Source organism: Lingula anatina, chromosome 10 (genome assembly GCF_051362555.1).
Source record: "Lingula anatina isolate TDL-2025a chromosome 10, LinAna3.0, whole genome shotgun sequence".
Classification (NCBI taxonomy): domain Eukaryota; kingdom Metazoa; phylum Brachiopoda; class Lingulata; order Lingulida; family Lingulidae; genus Lingula; species Lingula anatina.
Genome location: NC_141776.1, coordinates 1910935 through 1929147, shown reverse-complemented (window position 1 = coordinate 1929147; position 18213 = coordinate 1910935). Strand labels below are relative to the sequence as shown.

The following is an 18213-nucleotide window of genomic DNA, read 5'->3' as shown; positions in this document are numbered from 1 at the left end:
TGTGAATCACAAGTGTTAACTAAAAGCAACCATTTGTTTTGGCTGAATTAAAATATATGACCACTTTAATAACTGCTGTAACAATTGTTTTGCCTCACACTTTTCCGCCAACAAATCACCAATTATTCGACTAAAAATATTAAAACTTGAGGTGGTGAACAGATTGGAAAAATGTGCAAAACAAAGTGGAAAATTCGATTAATAAAATTGCCCTTGTTGGTGTTGACTGCAGGGTTTTTTATGTATCTAGCTTTGTTGACAAACAGTAATTCAAAACACAATCTTTACTCCACTCCCTTTTTTTTCCTGTTATACACTATATACGAACTACATAATCCATATCTCCATTGTTCGTCTTCCGTGCAATAAAAAAGTAACTCGTTGTTTTAGATAATTTGCCACTTCTATGAGTCGACAGCCCTAACCCATGTCCAGCCGCCGCTTGACTCCTCACAATTCCGTCGTTTCTATGATCTTCCTTGATTCATTTGAACTGTTCATCTTAATATCGCCCACCTTATAATGATGGTAACTTGCTTTTGTAATTACTAAATGTAACATCTCAAGACCTCACCCCCTGAGGTCCACGGCCGGACAACAACTGCCGTCCATGCCTCCATCTTCACTTATTCATCTTTTATTTCATCTAGCCTCTTTAAGTCACGCCTCCGTCGTTTCTTTCATTTGTCTATCGGTCGTCTGCCGTGTAAATATAGTAACTCGCTTTCACAGTTAAAAAACACCTCCGCCCTCAAGTTTTTTTTCTTACACCTAGTCAACTTGAACTCACACGTCCATCGGTCATCTTCCGTGCAAAGACAGTGAGCAGCTCGCTGATATAGTTACTAACACCGTACGTCAAGGGGTCGACGGCCCGATAACAACTGCCGTCCATACCTCCATCCTCACATACTGTTTCATCGATGCCTAAAGCATCTACTTCTTGCCTTTTGCCAGCAATAGGCAAGACTGGTGTTTGTAATAAATACATTGGATTAAATACCTACATTAAATATCTTAATATTGAAGTGCATCAGTTTAAATTCATGTGCCCTGCGATAAATCCAAAATGGTTGTGTGTGTATTTTAACTGGTACAATCAACAACATATTTTCTGAAATTTTTTAGAAAGACTTTGAATGTCCAAATAAATTGTGACACTATGCGTCAACGGATTAACATTATGTTGAATAAAATACTTACAAAACGATTTTGTTAGAGAGAACTATTTATAGAGCCCATGAAAAATTAAATTAAATACAATAATTTAGCATGCTGTTGTTGACTGTGTAGCTGATGGCATTTTACTCCTCCTCGGCCTTTCTCTTGCTGCTCTTGCCCTTCCCTTTGCCTTTCCCGCCGCTGGCCAATACTTGTTGCAGCACCAGATCTTCCATTATTAACTCTTGCAGTTTTTGCTCGTTCCAGTCGTCCCAGACTTCAACGTCCCCGTAGTTAACCTCGGTGCTGGCTGTAGCCCCAAGTCCACTTCCTGACAGAGCAGCGGCGATGGCACCTTTGGAGAGCACGGACTCCGAACTTAAAGAAGGGTTGAGCTCAGCGACTGGCAGCAGATCTGAGGGTTCGGCAGTCTCTCCGTCTGGCTCGGGGAACTTGGTGTTGATGTCCAAGATCTTAACCGGCTTCCTCTTTTTCTCTTTCTTCTCCTTCTTTGGCTTCGGGACATAGGTCTTCCCCTTTTTCTCCATCTTGGCCTTTTTCTTCTCCTCTTCCTTTCTCTCTTTCTCCTCTTTCTTCCTTTCCTTCTCCATTTCCTTTTCTTCTTTCTTTCGCTGTTTCTCCTTTTGTTTCTCTACCTTTCTTTGGACGAGAACTCTGTCCACTAACTCCCCTCTAACTTTCCCATCCACTGGGCAGTCATCCGGAGGACAACATTTGTCGAACAGGTTTACAGGTCTTGGTTCCTGCCCAGGATTGGCTGGGGTGGGATAGACGCCAGGGTCTGGCTGAAATAGATGATTTTCATATTAGTTTACTTCGAAGAAATACCTAAATTTTAATTGTGAATTAATGATCAAATTCTAATAAAAATCCAAAAACTAACCTGCAGAAAGCAGCAACAGAAAACGGCAAGGAATGCCTGCCATCTTGAGACCTCCTTGGGTATCTCTTCCACCCTTTCTTCATCCTGTTTTGTCTCATATCTTTCTTGGGCCTCTCTCAGTCTTGCTTTAGTCTTCTCCAGACTATTCTCCTCTTCCACAGAGGAAGTCGATTCGGCCCTTTCAACGAAATAAAAACGAAGATAATTAGGATTTAGATAAAAAACTAATTAAATTAAATGTATTTTACATTATGATCACATATTTGAAAAAAGGCCAATTAAAGCAAAACTGAAAAAAATGGTGTACGCAAATGAAAACTGTTTAATAAGCTAACTATTTCAAATTTTAACTGAAATATTAAGGAAAAAAGCCAAACAAGCAAATGATGTACTGGTTCGGCAACATACCGCTCTGGTGTGGGGGTCCGCTCACTGGCAGGACTCCCTGCACTGCTCTTATTCGAGTTATTTGTCTATATAATATAAACATGTGGAAAAACTTTAGTTGGAAAATAAAATATGTCTTCAAAATTGTTATCGGACATTATTCTTTCTGCAGAATTATAGTATTTTGTTCAAACGTTTGCTTTCAACAGACTTTCATTGTTTAGTTGTTTTTACTAACAAATGTTACTTGAAAAAGGTTACTTGATGAAGAAAAAGAGTAAAAATGAGTTTATTTAGGCCACAGATATACATAAAATACACTGAGCATAAAAATAAGAAAGTAAAACCGAAATTATATAACGTACCTGATTCGGACCCTTTGGTACCTCAGATTCCAGCTCTTCAGCTCGAGCGGAAGGAGCAATCCTTCTGCTCCGACGGCGTATGCGAAATGCGCTTGCAGCTCGAGACGCAACATTTCGAACACGTTTACGGGCGCGACTCAATCTACCTTCGTTGTCTTCGGATTCTTCCATTAAATCAAAATTACTTGATAAAAGCTCACAGCTTCATAAATTACGAACATCGCCATTGGCTTTGATATTGTAACTAACGTTACGGGGCTGATGCCGTTACGTGGTGGCCACTTATGACGTCATAGAAAGCGAAACGGAAGGGCAACAAAGGAGTAACGTTTGTTGGATTGCCCATTTCGTTTTTTAAAACAACTACCTATTTTTAAAGAATGATGCCAAATTATTTTAAAATGATTTTTATTTATTTATTTATTTATTTATTTATTTATTTATTTATTTTGTCAGTTATTTGTTTAACAAGCAATCTCTGGTTTAATTTCCTAACTACCATAGATAATTATTTGTTATAATTTTTGTTTTTTTATCCAATTCCTACCAAATATTTGAAGAACCTGTGCAAATTGGGTCATTTTATGCTACTGTTGCTTATTATTAATTTTTTACAGTGCTATATTGTTATCAGTTATTAAGAGGTACTACGAAAATGACTGTATCATAAAGTTAAAGACCCGATGCGTGTCAGTTGCTTTATTTGCAAACCTTCATTTGTACCTTCTCATAAGACTGTCATTAAGCTACAAGGTGCACGAAAGCTAACCGCGGCGTTTTTTTTTTTTTTTTTTTTTGATTGCCGAATTCTGCGTGGTACCCTAGAAGGGCTTGTGACATACTAGTTAATACGTCGACTTAATATTTGTGTAGTGGTGGTGAACTTGATTCAAACGCCTCTGAAAAAATAACCACACCAGTAAATTAAATATTAAACACCATTATAACATGAGGAAGGAATTTAATTTAGATAATTTTATTCAGTGCATATGTATAAAACAGATAACAACAGAAATTAACATTTCAAAAAATATATTGACTGTTTAAAATAAACACAAAAAATATGTAACGCTTGATAATAAACAACAGTTACATTTTAACAATGTTCTTCGTATTAATTTATTTTCTAAATGCTCGATTGTCCAAGCTTTAAATAGAAAATGCGTGTCTTTACTTTCCGTTGGTCAAGTTCTTAGTAACGTTCTCAATGCCTGCTATCCATTAATGAGGAGAAGATGAAAAGTCATTTTATAGCTATGAACATGTCAAAGATGAATATACATATTTATAAGTAAATCGTGTGCGTAGTAATTTGATTTTTCCTAACAGCTTGAACACCTTTATAATACGGTCCAAATTTATCTAATCAACGTTTGGTATGTTTATATTTCTGTTTCCCATCCACTGGGCAGTCATTTTCAGTAAACTTTGAGGCATACCACGCTAGATCAGATCAGCAGGCTATTACTGCATCACTAACGTCTCCGAGTTTTTCCTTTTCCTCTCTGAGTCGACACATGCGAAATACCACACAGCTAAACCCAATAGACTATCTCACCACTCGGTAGCTCATCCATGATTTCCTCTCTGAAATAAGAATATGACATTGGAGAAATAGAATATATGCGTAATTAAATGTAGCTATATTGTTTTAACATTTGAGACTGTTAATTCTATTTTATAAAGTTTAACCATCAATAATATTTATCATGATGGACACTGTAAGGGCATGTCTCGCTGCCAAGAAGAAAAAGAAAATAAAATCCGCGAGGATAACATTTCGTCTATCATCTTAACTTCACCGACAGTAATTTTCGGACAGTGACTCTGAAGCATATTTCATTTCATTAAATGAACGAAACATCTGCAGACTCCGCTCATTAAATGATCAACATATGCCAATACTCACTGTGAAGGAACAATTTCAACTCACCTTGGACGCAATAGGTCAGCCAAATGCGTTTGTCCACTGCTCTCTAGATGTTTGTGGAATATGTAAAAAGCTCTGTCTTCTTTGTTTTTCAAAATGTCCAAAAACTCCTCAACCCGCTCTTGCTGTGTGGCAATTTTCATTATATTCTCCTTTTCTCTGGGCAAAAAAATGGCTTGTGCTGTAAGACTATTCAGTACCTCCAGAAGGCACTGTTCAGTAACCGACTGAACCAACGTCACCCTGTTTCGCCGCAGTCGGTCTTTGTTTTCTTTCAGCACACCGTCTCTCCCTTTAAGAAAATGAAATAAGGAAATTAAAAGAAATACACAAGTTTACCCTATACGCACTTGGCTACATCTCTGCGGGGACTCGCTTTAAGTGCAATCAGTTTAGCTGAATTAGGCCCCTCCTGTTGTTTCCAGTGAGCTCGTATAATCTCCATCTCTTCTGTATTCTACTTTACGCCAAGGAGGGGGAGTGGAGTGTCATTCAGTTAAGCTGATTGCACTCAGTGACTGTCCTTACAGATTTGGATCGATCTACGTGGACCGATGGTGTCAATGGGAATGGGGTCTTAGTTAAATGCTAAATAATACTTGAACTGTAAAAATTAAGGGATTTCCTACTTATAGCCAAAAGTCTCATCTCTGTATTAAACTTGACTCCTCACGGCGATGATCGATTGTGATTAAATATGCAGTCACATTTTAAGGACACTGGTGATGTTGGTAGTCACATTGTTCCAAAACCATGACTTTAAAACAATACATTGAAAAGAGACCCCTTTTCAGTTGTAAACAAGATAGATTTGAGTACTGTACCTGCCAGAGCTGGGTACACGTGCGTTGCGCTGATAGTTTGAGAGGGCGCATTTCTGCATGGTAAGACCTTCACGCGTGGAACGTAGTCTGGTTGGTCCAAGATGTCTCCAGGAAAAAGGGTGGGGGAGGGGATGCCTTCTTCAATGCAGTGTGGACACATCAGGTGCTTGCTGTAGAAAACACCCGGCCAGTCATTTTTCAAAATGTCGACGAGGTCTTGATGGAGCTTGAGCAGGATGTCCCACATGGCGAGTCGATCTTTCCCTCTGACATTTGTCGTGATTACCCAGTCTCGCTCTTCGCTGTGACGCGTAAGGAGAATTTTACAACGGCTGGTGACTGCATAGACACCATTATTCCAGTCGATGCGTCTTCTGTCGAACATATGAAGATACTTGTGGATTCTGACTGAGAGCTTTTCGAACACGTCGCTTGGACATCGGTGAGGTGTGTGAATCTGGAGGGTCAACTGTAGAACCCCCCATGGCAATCTGGCCGGCCACTTGCCCGAACTTTCTAAGTCACATGGTTCATTCTGTTGTAGTAAACATGGAAAATGAAATGCGCCCGTCCTTTTTGCTACAGATCCGCCATCCACAAAATAACTCAGGTCAAGCTTTGTCATAAGCTCAATCATGGCATCCCTTTCAATGCCAGGAACCCCAAAGGACTGCCAGAGAAACTCCATGACATCCTCGTCAATAATACCCCTCATCTCAAGGTTGTCCTCTATTTCCTCAAATTTCTGTTTGGTGTAATTGTCCTTCAGTGTCTTCTTTTTAACCTCAAAATCATGGTGTAGGACGGAATTGAGGAGATTGATTAAGACTTCCGGCTTGTGGAATATGACTTTCCCGAGAGCTGTATTGGAATTGAACCACACTACTTCACCAGTATTTGACATATAATCAAGGACATCTTGCACCACATATGCCACTTGTGCTGGAGAAATATCCTCGTCGTCTTCGTGAGGGGTTTGGGGACCACTTGCCACTTGATTTATTTCCTCGACTTCTTCATGGAAGAGACTTGTGCAGCACATCATTCTCCTTACGATTCGCGAAATCTGGTTCCCCTTTTCTTCCTCTAGGGAAACGTCTGCCTGGCGTGCACTATTCTTTTTTCTACGTGCAACCTCAACTTTAACTATTTCTCTGACAGCCCCCTCTGTCAGAGTGTTAGTTGTAGGTTCGAACTTCATCCTCTCTATTTCATTCATCACATCCACCCAGGCCTCAGGGAGGACGACTCCTCTCTCCTTGGCTATCTGAACCAGGTACGCCGAGAGGTTCTCCATTCCAAACATATCGGCTGAGCTGATCGTGAAGATGTCCACATGGGAATTCGAAAAATATGAAACCCTTCTCCCTTGAAATGCATGTGCGTCAACTCCGTTTTGTAGCCATTCCATGTTCCAATCCGCTTGTTGTTTGAACCTATGCCGGACATCTTGACACAGCATGTCGGGATCTCTATCACCAACTAGATCGTGGTGAGTTCCTACAATTATAATGTAAATACCAGGTGCTCTGCACTGGGCTGTTTGTATCCATTCTCCAATATGTTTCATATAGTAGTTGTCCTCGCACTGATACTGAGACAGGTTGAAAGTGATGATGGCAACTCCATTTTTATGAAGAAATATAGGATAGCCCACTCTGTATACATCGTGACCCCCAAAGTCGTTGATATTGAAAGCAACCTTACTGTCCGGTTCCCATGACCCTCGCTCAATCACCTGGGTCCTGTCTGCTTCGGCTGTCAGGGAAGATTCTCTCCTTTGTAGAGACCTGGATAAGCTACTTTTGCCACTCCCTGTCACCCCAAGTAAGTTCAATTGCAGCCTGTTCACCACAATGGCCTTGCGTTCCCTCACCTCTCTCAGATAGCGAAAAATGGCGCCTTTCCCATTCTGACATACCGCCTCTGGTGGCTGTGTTAATGGATTTGGTATGACGTAGAGTTCTGTTAGGGCTTTCACATGCAGTAGCTGATACGGTAGGCAGCTCACCCTGTTATGTCGTATATCGAATATTTTCAGTGTCTGCAGGTTTGCAATATCAGGGGGAATTGACGAAATGTTGTTGTCTGCTATGTGCAGTGTCTCCAGTTTTTCACAATGGCATAATTCGACTGGAAATTCAATTAGTTTGTTGCTGGAGATTTTAAGAGTTTTCAGTTCATCTATTTCCTTTATCTCAAATGGTATACGGTCTATTTTATTCTGACCAATATCCAGATTCTCCAAACTAAACAGGCTGCATAAACTGGTTGGAAAAGCTGAAATCTGGTTATGAGAGATATTAAGGGTTTGCAGTCTGGTCAAACGTCTTATACTTTTGGGAATGGTGCACAAATGATTTGCCCTCATGTCAAGATATTCTAACTCATAAAGATCACACAATGCACCTGGAAGTACATCAATCATGTTTTTCTGTATATGCAGCGTTTTAAGACTGTCCATTTTGCTAACAGATGAAGGGATGATGCGGATCTTGTTACCGCTGATATCGAATATTTGCAAGGCGGGAATGTCACAAACGTGAGTTGGAAATTCCTCGAAACGGTTATCATTGACCTTAAGAATCGTCAAGTTTGTCAGCGTGTTGATGTCAATAGGAATAGTACTAAGCAAGTTATGACCGATGTTAAGCTCTTGTAAACTAGGCACATTAAACACCTGGAGAGGGAATTCTGTAAATTTGTTGCTGGATATGTCCAATACTTTGAGATTCCAAAATGTAGACAGGGGTATTTTCAAGACTTCTAAGTTTGTCTTAGACAGCTTAAGGCATTGACGATTACTAGATTCACTGATGTTGGATGGCATTAAAAAATCCAAATCCAGCTCTATGGGCCTGGAAATATCTTTTGAGTTGTTACGATCTTTTGGCTCCTCCATTTTTGCAATATATGTCGTCGTCGTCCATATATTTCTCGTCTTTTTAGATATCCAGATTTTATGCAGATCGCCGACTCGTCATGACAACAGTCGAAATGATGCCTTATTTATGCTCGCTGTTTTTGATATTTTTAATCAACCCCAGTAAAAATGACCAGTAGAAATGTTAATGTAATGTCAGGATCTCATGTGGCAACATCTTTGATAAAACGCGACGAACGCGTTTAATTTGGGCATAATCATCATCTCTTGTCAGAACGCTTGTGGCTCATTTTAGGGAGTGTGATTTTTGTGGTAACACTCGGTGTGAACTTTTCAAGACGACACACATGCACCACGTCCATGAAACCCTGTTCTGGGTGGATGGTTACCTTGAAAAATGAAATACTGAAGTTAACTGATGCTTTGTAAATATATTGTAAACAGTTAATCAATATCATGTTTATTCAAAGCATTCGGCAAGTAAAAAATTTATCAATTTTCAATTTTTCGAGGATTTTGTCAGCTCTTTTGCAACTTAGTCATAGTAAGAGAATGTTTTTATCAATGATTGAACAAGTTAATTTCAGAGTATTGCATATTTCAGGTAGACGTGACATACTAGTCACGTTGTTAGACTAACTTTTTATGTTACTAGGAAATATTGTTTAGATTTCTTTTCAAAGTCCAAATTATCTTAAAGGTACATACGAACCGAGCATCGGTGGAGCGTGGATTCCCAGTAACACATGTAAACCACTTCTACTAGATTCTTATATGACTCAAATAAATTCGACATGCCAAGGGATAAACTGAAAAGATCACTCGATCAGCCATAAAAGACCTTTAGACTGATCCTTTCTTTAATTTTTTGGTTGTAAATTTAACCTACTTTTGTGACGTACTTTCCTCCCCATTGACATATTTTGCAGCTTAGAATGCCAGCAGAAAAATCTGTTCAAACATCATTTTCGGGTAAAATTAAACAATGCCTTTTGGTAATTCTCTTAGTTATACTACTTGAAGCTATATGCTGGCATTTGGTTGGTTTTTTGTGACAAAAAATTGACTTTGTATGCATCTTTAATTCATAAATATTCAATTACCTTTCGAATTAAAAAAAATTAAATTATCACACTACCCTGCAACATTTTTTTTTATTTGAGCTCCTGCATTATATTTTATTTGAGCTCCTTTCGTAGCGTTAACGCTTTTCCCGTTGATTTTCCAGCGTTTTTCGTAATGTCGCCCTTTTCTCCACGAGCGATAAAACAGACTACACCTAAATAATTTACTTTTCTTTTAAATACAACTATAGGCCTAGTGCACAATTCACACTTTAGACTCTACACTATATTATATTCGTTTAAGAACAAACTTCACAACTTAACCGCCCCGTGTTATAGGCTAAGAGAACGCCAAAAATAGAGATAAAAACCACCCCCAGCTGAGCAGGTATTTTATCATAATACATTGCAACTCGTTAATATACATTGTTTAAATAGGGTGAAAATGTGTACAGAGGGGTCACTTCATGCCAGGGGTTTGATGCATGTGCAGCAATGCTTAATTTATTTGTTTAACAGATAACCTATTTAAACTGCAATGCTCGATGCAGAAAAGACTACTGTTGTGATGTCACGTACTACCGGTACCGCAATAGATAGCGGCTATCACATGACCTAATACAAGGGCAGGACATGTCAGATTTTAATTATTTTAAAAGCAATATTCTCTCTTTCACTTGTTATAAATATAATGAAGAACGCAAAACCATAGTCAAATTGCAACCGGGCTTTACAAACTAGAACACTGAGAACATAAGAGTTGCTATCGCACACGTGTGTGTTAATGGGTCTAATTATAATAGACTCTCCCTGTAGCTTACCTTCGACACTATCTCCTTTTCTGACAGTTTAGGAATCCAGTCTTCTCTTACTGCATATTCTGAGTGTGCCTCAGGGACCGTTCACATGGAAAGTCTATTTTCTAAAAACCTATTTTCTATTCGCGGTATCTTGTGATCACGGAAGTAACTGGCTCGCGCTGCCAGTAATTACGCCGCGGGATATTCAGGGCAAGAAACAATAAAAGGATTACAAACATGCGTCTCTGCACTTTACTCCGTTTAAGTGTCGCGGAACGTGTGCATCCTTGGAGATATCGTGGTCTGGCAACCGTAGATAGCGCGGAAAACAGTCCAAAGCCTTGGTCAGGAAGTTGGGGGGGGGGGGGGGGGGGGGGGGGGGGGCGGTTACCCATAAAACTTAGCGTGGACATTTACAACCAAATAAAATAAAATAATGAAGGAAACAGAATAAAAGATTAGACTTTTACTCTCACTGACAGAGTCAGGATACCAAGAAGAATTTGGGAACAAGTACGGCGTAAGTTCATCCTCCATATCCCAAACCCTGATAATCAGTGAGGAATAAGAACTGATAATATCTGGGTCTCAGAACATGCCCCAACCCAACGACCTTCATTGAGATGGTACATGTACAGTGGGGTACGGGGAAATTTTAAAAATTGGGACTGCCCATCCCATTAACTAATATGGTTCAGATTCCACCTACTGTCTTAATTTGTTCAAAATGTTCGTCAAGGCACACATCAGATATACTAGTATATAATCTTACTACATGTACGCGGTGCTGCGTCATTCGATTATAAAGAGGGGACATGTTTGAACAAGACAGATACATATTTTCAGGCGATGTTTTGAAGATCGTATACAGGTGTTGCGCTCACACATGGTTGACTTCATTGCGTTATTGTGTTAGATGCGAACGTGCGCTATAAAAGTACTTCATGAATTAGATCATGTTTTTTTTAAAGCTGGAACGATATTGCTGTTGTGATGTATAGCGAACTGTAGATGTACTTTTTCACACAGCTTGGAACCGATTTCACGTTTATACTAAGAATCGTCATATTTCATTTTCAACGACATACGATTTTTCTGCATTTCAATTCAGAATTGTATACATGTATTAGCTTTTACATGTATAAAATCAACATATACTAGTTGGAACTTGATAAACAGTACAACAAATTAACTGTAATTATTATAAGCCAGATCGATCTATTTAATACAGAACATATAAATTTAATCAAATATCTTTCCAGAAAGTTCTTGTGGGAAAATCCATCAATAACAAATCTTTTTTATTATTTATGAGGAGTATACATGTACATCAGGGTATGAATTTAAAATGAAACATCAAATATTTGGTAAAAGAATCTTATCATTAACAGAATCACAAGATCTTTTCTATCACTTAAGTCCTATTTCCAAGCTTAAAACTCGCTTTCAAAGTTTGTAATAATGCATCGTGTTCTCAAAAGTCTGAATAAATATGAATCCGTATTTAACAGTGTATATTAATTAAATCTAAAAATCTGAATACACTAGGCAAAGATGATTTGTCTCTAAAACTGATTTTTTTTCATTAAGTCAACCTACATCTACTAGTATATATATCATTTTTCAGAAAAAAAAGTGATTCAATTCAATATGCAGTGAACCAGCACATAACATATAATACAATACCAGAGTACAGTATTAAAGTCCTGAAATAACTGTATTATCTGGCCCAAGGTAAACAGAAAATAATAAAGCAAAAATCACTTGATTACAGTCACTGGCAAAAATTAGATCTTTAATCTATAAAATAAATTACTGCCCAGTAGTATGCTATCTGGTACACAAGTATGTACTGTAGAATAAAGCTATCCTACCACTGATAATAATGCCTTTTTTAATATAATCTTTCACAACATTTAATCACTGGTATTATTAATTGTAACAATAACAATGAAATATACAATCAAATGAAAGAATGAATCCATCCGGCAATCAACCAATAAATATCTCTCAAAAATTTACAATCAGAAAAAATGTAAGTGTTCAGGTCCAGTGTTTTGAATCTCATTTTGTCATCAGAGTTACAGGTAGATGCAAAACCAAAGTTCAGCAGGTAATATGTGACCTTGCTACAGTTCATCCTTCACAGCGGGACCAGCAGGCGTCTGTAACCTGCCCATAAACAACACGGCGCCCAATTTATTATCACGGATGAAAAACAAAAATGGGTGATCAGCAACAAAGGTTATGTTCCTTGGCCTTGCACTTCGCAACATGACTACTGCTGCTGTTGCTGCCGCCGCCTCTGTTCCTTCCTCGTTGACATCAATGAAAGCCTTATGATGCACCTGGGATAAAAACAACATTCTGGTACCATCCATTCCAGATAAATCGGCCACGCCTTCTGTGAACAAATCTGGCATTCCCATCTGGCCCAGCTTTTCGTGGAGGCGATACTCTTCTGTGAGCTTAAACTTGGGCAATTTTACCATTACTGTTTCTGAAAAAAGATCTCTGGCGGTGGTCTCTAGCAGGCTCGAAGTCATCTTGGATTCCAAGTCTTTCAGACCATCAATCTTGTCTGGGAGATAAATCAGCATGCTCAAGTCCTTTCCGACATATGGAATCTCCAGGATTTGACACTCTAGTTCCTCGCTATATCCAAGTGGAAATTTACTTTTTTGGTACATCATGTCAACTTGTATCTTATTTGTTGAGGTCAGCTGGAATGGTGCTTTCTGAGTTTGCTTTGGATCAAATTGACTGGCCCAGTTTCCCTTGAAATAAACTGCATTGACAAGCACCATGGCAACCAAAGAATTTATAGCGCCCTCTGGTAGCAGGTTTTTTATTTTCTCAGCTGTCTGCTCTTCCACCCACTGGTTGATTTCGAGACGTGCCTCTTCTGGTTTAGTAGCAAAATCCTTCTCTTCCAGTTCAGCCCCATAGAATGATTTTGTCAGTGCCAGATAGTCCTGCAGGAAATTATATCCTTTCCGGGCATACAGCTTGTTGGCACACTCTAAGGTATAATTATCTTTCTTTCCAAACAACACTGAATTTAGGGTTTGAAAGGAGGCGTGAAGATCTTCCCCACTGTATTTGCCAAAACGTAAGACTCTGTCCATTTGGAATTTGGTCTCGTTACGACTGCCAGCATAAGTCATCGCCATGGCGCTAAGGATGCTGAAAGGTGATATAAAGATATTTGCATTGCTGGGAGCACCCTTAGAAAGCAGCTGATAAATGTCTATTGCAAATTCATTGTTTATTCCAGCCAGAATGGAGAAGTCCGTGGATGGATCTTGTTGTTGTGTTGCCATGGTTTTGTCTTGTCCTGTGTCTTTGGCTGCCCCCTGTTGGAGAATTCCCAGCTGGAATGTTAAGATAACTGAAATGAAAGAAAATATCATGCAAACAATTAAGTCAAAATTATTCCTTTTAAGATAAGTAAAAAAAAAAGTTTAATTATGTGTTGTTCATTTTAAACAAAAATAAAATTAATAACCCTTGTTCAGCATAAAACTTAGTACTAGTAATGCATGTTTCTACCGTTATGTGCAGAAAAAGTGAAACAACGGATATAGATTAACCACTCTATATTGCTAACGTATCATACGTGAAAATAGTTACAGGGTAAACACAATACTCAGTAGGTCACAATGCTAAGAGTAACACAGCTGAAATAAGTGAAGTAAGTTAAGCTGGCCTTGTTTGTAGTGATGATCTAGTGACAGCCTAAATTGGTACAGCATTTAAAAAATCATGAATTTTCTTACACTTTTTAAATACAGGTACGGTACTTGTAATTACTAATGGGACCCATGAATCTACCCCGCTTACATGCACAAGTTCATGCACATTGCACCAGTAGTTTGATGATTACGATTACGTACTAGTATATAGTAAATGCACGATGAGTGACAGAGATCATTCGGTTGTTTAATTCACATTCCAAGTGATTTAAATTTGCCATGCCACATGCTAAAATGTACTCTCACCCACTAACTTGACGGCAACCATAATAGTTATATATTCTCCATATGTGAAACACTTGACCGCTGTTGCACTACTTACTGATTAGAAAATAACACTGACGTGTCCCTGCGCCTTTGGCTTTTTCTTGAACCCGGAAATCGAACCGACGACTAATAGAGTTAATCGATGGCAAGTTATTGCTCATTGCTAAAAACGAAATAAATTGCGGTTGTTGCGATTGATCCAGGCCGGGCTATTACTAGTGGCGAAGTAGATAACCACATGCAATTTCACAAGCCTCAACATTAAAAAAATTGGAAGTTTTCATAGTGGATGTTTAGATAAATGCATCTTTTTTATGTCTTCGGATAAAAAGATAGAACCTAAGAAATCAAGAGCCTGGAAGAGGCTAGATCCTATATTTTATATGGAGTAGGCCTACCGGTGGGCCCTATGCCTATAGGCCTATATATATATGTATACACGTACGTGCACCTATACGGGTCGATACATCTAGGCAAGGCGCACACGAGTATTTTCTGTTCATTTCCAGCTGATAACAAAATTCATCAAACTGTGTAGAAAAGGTGAAGAACATGTATTTTTTCTTTTTTCAGACATAAATATGCGGTGATAGCATAGGGGTCTATCTTTAAATCGTCTTAAGGCCAACTGCGGTTTTAATAGCAAACTTTGATTTATATAGGCCTATACTGTAAACCACACGTACCTATTGTTTATAAATATAGGTCTAGTCATAACTATCGTAGGCCTACGCATGATTCAAAGATATGGACTTAAATTATAGAAACAGAAATGAGGTCGAGTTAAGGACAGTAGGCTAGGCCACAACAAAACAGTTCTTAAAGGACCCGCGCTTTCCCTGCATCGCGTCCAAGTCAAACAATAAAAATAAATGGATGAATAATAATAATAATAATAATAATAATAATAATAATAATAATAGTGCTAGGTCTACAACACCCACGTGTTTATATAATGTTAAAATCTAGGCGGGCTAATCTGATTGAAAATATTAGCCTTAAATTTAAAAAATAAATAAATAAATAAATAAAGAACAAGAACAGATTGGGGTGCAGTGTAATCGCATGTCCACTTGTAATGTATGTTTGTGTGTATAAACGTTGCCGTGCGTGTGTATATTTTTCTCTGTGCGTGCGTGTGTGCGTACATGTGTGTGCATGTGTGCCCGTGCGTCCGCATGCGTGTGCACGTGCGTGCGATAGCACGATATCTTTTAAAAGACCTCACGTGCACTTAATACAAATTAATACAAACAAGAGAATCAAAAACTTGCCCCCGCGGTTTTACTGCCCCGTAGGACTGCATTTTTTATTATGTGGACTTTTTTCTCACAGTGCAGAGAATAACCGTGGCACTGGTACGAGGGTATGGTTTTACAAGTGCTGCGATCCAGGCTCGCAAACAAACCCCCTTGTGTGCATTGTAAACTGCACTTGTACATAACCACTATCGGGTCATCTGAAGGCATAAGATTACTGAGACCGCAGTAATGACAGGGCGACGCAGTCACATTTTTTTACCTGCCAGGTGATAGTGAAAATATGCAGGATTGCTGCAGAGGTCACCATTCTTCCCCAGGTGAAACTCTATATCTGTTTTGTTACTATTTTGAACAGCGGCTATTGAGGCTACACATTCCGGCCTTGATGTGTAGCGTGAAGAGATACAGTGAAAATGGAGTGTGTTCACCTTGAATAACACTGTGCGTGCGTGTGTGTACATGTGTCTGTGCTTGCATTCCTGCTTACTTTCTTGGTTGCTTGCTTGCTTGAGATAGAGAGAGAGAGAGAGAGAGAGAGAGAGAGAGAGAGAGAGAGAGAGAGAGAGAAAGAGGGGGGGAGAGAGAGAGAGGGGAGAGAGAGAGAGATGGGGAGAGAGAGATAACACGAAGAAAAGTAAAAATAAATACCTAACACCTCGTACACCAAATGATATTAAACTACAGACTTGACATTTAATATGGAATATTTTTTTCCAAATCATTTTTCATCAGTTTTTTCCTATTTTGCTGACCGATAAATGAAAATAAGGCTTAAAATTGGGTTTTAATAACTTTTAATTATCCTTTTGATGTCATTGTGTCTTCAGTTAATTAATGGAATTCGCCAGAGAAGCAAACAAAAACACATTGCCTATTCTATGTCATACGACAACAATTAAAAGAGATATTTTGGATCTCCATATTTTCCAAATTATTTTCTGTAAAAGAGTTACACGCCTCACAAAGAACCCCCATGTCAGTGTCTAGTCACAGTAACGGTCGCTGTTACGCTTGACCTCTTCTGTCTGCTACCAGCGCTCTCAAGGGGCAAGGCATTCCTTGGGTTAGGTTTTTAGAGTTAAATCTGGAATAAAATTCCAGGCATCGGTCAAAATCTGTCCAATTTGGTCCAGTTTTGTTGTAGGACATGTAGGCCATTGATTCGGCGAGTAATGACCTACCCACATATTGTCTATGTGGTTCAAATGTGGCGATTTTGATTACCAAGGTAGCTGCTCATTCCCTTGGTTCTGTAAGTAATCTGCTTTTAAAAGTGCTCTGTGTGTACCGGCAATTTCACCGTGCAACCTAAAATTGTTCCTAAGGTGCCCCCTGTCAAATGATTGTCAAGTGGTTCCCAGATTATTCCTTTATTTGATCTGGTTCAGGTTTTCGTGGATGACCATCATTGGTGTTTTGGCACCAATGTGGTATCCGCTCCAATTACCGACGCTGTTAATGAACTTAGTCACTTTAAACGCGGCACACGCTTAGTTGTTGGCCTCTTCTAGATGTCTGTAAATTCTGTTTTGACAAGTTGAGCGGTATAGGTGAAAACTGACCTCAATAAAGAAAGCCACGAGTTTTCAGTGTTCAACTCAGAAACAGTCAAGGTCCCCAATTCATTAGAGAAACATACAGCGATGTTTTGCTGTTTACAGTGGGTTCCCCCGAGGTCGTCTGGTATTCTAACCAGCTAAAACCAGTTTGGTGTTCGCTAAGGGCCTTGAAAAAATGCGTTTTGGTGGCAATTTACCCCTCATTCTGAACGGACTGAGTGGTTTTTGTTTAGTTGCAACAACATATCCCGACAGACAGTACGTCCTGTACCCTGGTGGTAAGGTTTCAATACATTGGGTGTGGTCTCTGTGTAGGTGCATCAGTCTGGACATTACTCTATAAAACTGTGCGGACCGTTTCGTTTGGCGCAATTATCTGTCTGGCAATGCCTGGCTTTTTCGAGCCATTCTGCCACAGATTAACAAATTTGCGGAGCAGTGCATAGCTCATTTTACACCTTGCAAAACTGACCACTTGCATGCCAAATTTCAAATTCTTCTATGCAGTAGTTACCGACATATGGATACTTTTTTGGAAGAACCATGCTTTGCCAAAGCCAAGCTTTGACCTGCCCAAAGGAGCACTACCCAATTAAATCACTGCATATTACATAATGCAGCAGCGCAACAAACCTGGAATTCAGTGAATTGGAAGCGACACACCTGACTACACACTTCTCCATTCACATATTTTATATGAGATCTGAGTTTTTTGAAAAAAGGATGCATTTTTACCTAGGCATACCTTCGAAACTGAAATATTCCATATTAAATGTCAAGTCTGTAGTTTCAATGATCCATTATCACCATAGGTAGCTCGAGTATACAGAACTGTTACGAACAGTAACACACAGGGCGGGGTGTTGTTCATGATCTCACCTCTGTCACTGTCTGTGTTCTCATCATCAAAAGAGTAAATTAATAGACGCGTTTTTATTGGCAAGCTCAGCCAAGGTTAAAAAGATGTCAGGCAATCTTCACGTAACTATATTTCGTTTTCGCTGTATATCCCCCACCTGTATAGCTCGCAGGAGAAATAAAGAAATAATTG

The 18213-nt window shown here is 39.0% G+C and overlaps 3 protein-coding genes across 3 annotated transcripts; all 3 read right to left on the bottom strand.

Moving 5' to 3' along the window:
• Positions 1-301: 301 nt before the first annotated feature.
• On the bottom strand, positions 302-3170 carry LOC106157467 (uncharacterized). Its single transcript, XM_013533133.2, has 3 exons — positions 2474-3170; positions 2066-2243; positions 302-1967 (listed from the first exon to the last, which is right to left on the bottom strand). Exon 3 carries the CDS (start codon positions 1770-1772, stop codon positions 1305-1307), a length of 468 nt encoding a protein of 155 aa, XP_013388587.2. The 5' UTR covers positions 1773-1967; positions 2066-2243; positions 2474-3170; the 3' UTR covers positions 302-1304.
• A 750-nt stretch (positions 3171-3920) lies between these two features.
• Positions 3921-9369, bottom strand: LOC106176409 (malignant fibrous histiocytoma-amplified sequence 1 homolog). The gene is made up of 3 exons (XM_086998132.1): positions 5572-9369; positions 4751-5039; positions 3921-4404 (listed from the first exon to the last, which is right to left on the bottom strand). Exons 1-3 carry the CDS (start codon positions 8471-8473, stop codon positions 4353-4355), a joined length of 3243 nt encoding a protein of 1080 aa, XP_086854258.1. The 5' UTR covers positions 8474-9369; the 3' UTR covers positions 3921-4352.
• A 2234-nt stretch (positions 9370-11603) lies between these two features.
• On the bottom strand, positions 11604-14470 carry LOC106176419 (leukocyte elastase inhibitor). Its single transcript, XM_013558798.3, has 2 exons — positions 14321-14470; positions 11604-13710 (listed from the first exon to the last, which is right to left on the bottom strand). The coding sequence occupies exons 1-2, from the start codon at positions 14340-14342 to the stop codon at positions 12449-12451; spliced, it is 1284 nt and encodes a 427-aa protein (XP_013414252.2). The 5' UTR covers positions 14343-14470; the 3' UTR covers positions 11604-12448.
• Positions 14471-18213: the final 3743 nt, after the last annotated feature.

What these genes read in the sequence shown, in the direction of transcription:
- LOC106157467 (XM_013533133.2), bottom strand. Translation starts at nt 1,772, where the DNA reads ATGGAGAAGGAAAGGAAGAAAGAGGAGAAAGAGAGAAAGGAAGAGGAG.
- LOC106176409 (XM_086998132.1), bottom strand. Translation starts at nt 8,473, where the DNA reads ATGGAGGAGCCAAAAGATCGTAACAACTCAAAAGATATTTCCAGGCCC. An exon ending in CGTGTACCCAGCTCTGGCAG is followed by an intron (nt 5,040 to 5,571) that starts GTACAGTACTCA and finishes ATTTTCTTAAAG; the next exon opens with GGAGAGACGGTGTGCTGAAA. An exon ending in GCTGACCTATTGCGTCCAAG is followed by an intron (nt 4,405 to 4,750) that starts GTGAGTTGAAAT and finishes TTCTTATTTCAG; the next exon opens with AGAGGAAATCATGGATGAGC.
- LOC106176419 (XM_013558798.3), bottom strand. Translation starts at nt 14,342, where the DNA reads ATGGTTGCCGTCAAGTTAGTGG. An exon ending in GGTTGCCGTCAAGTTAGTGG is followed by an intron (nt 13,711 to 14,320) that starts GTGAGAGTACAT and finishes CTTTCATTTCAG; the next exon opens with TTATCTTAACATTCCAGCTG.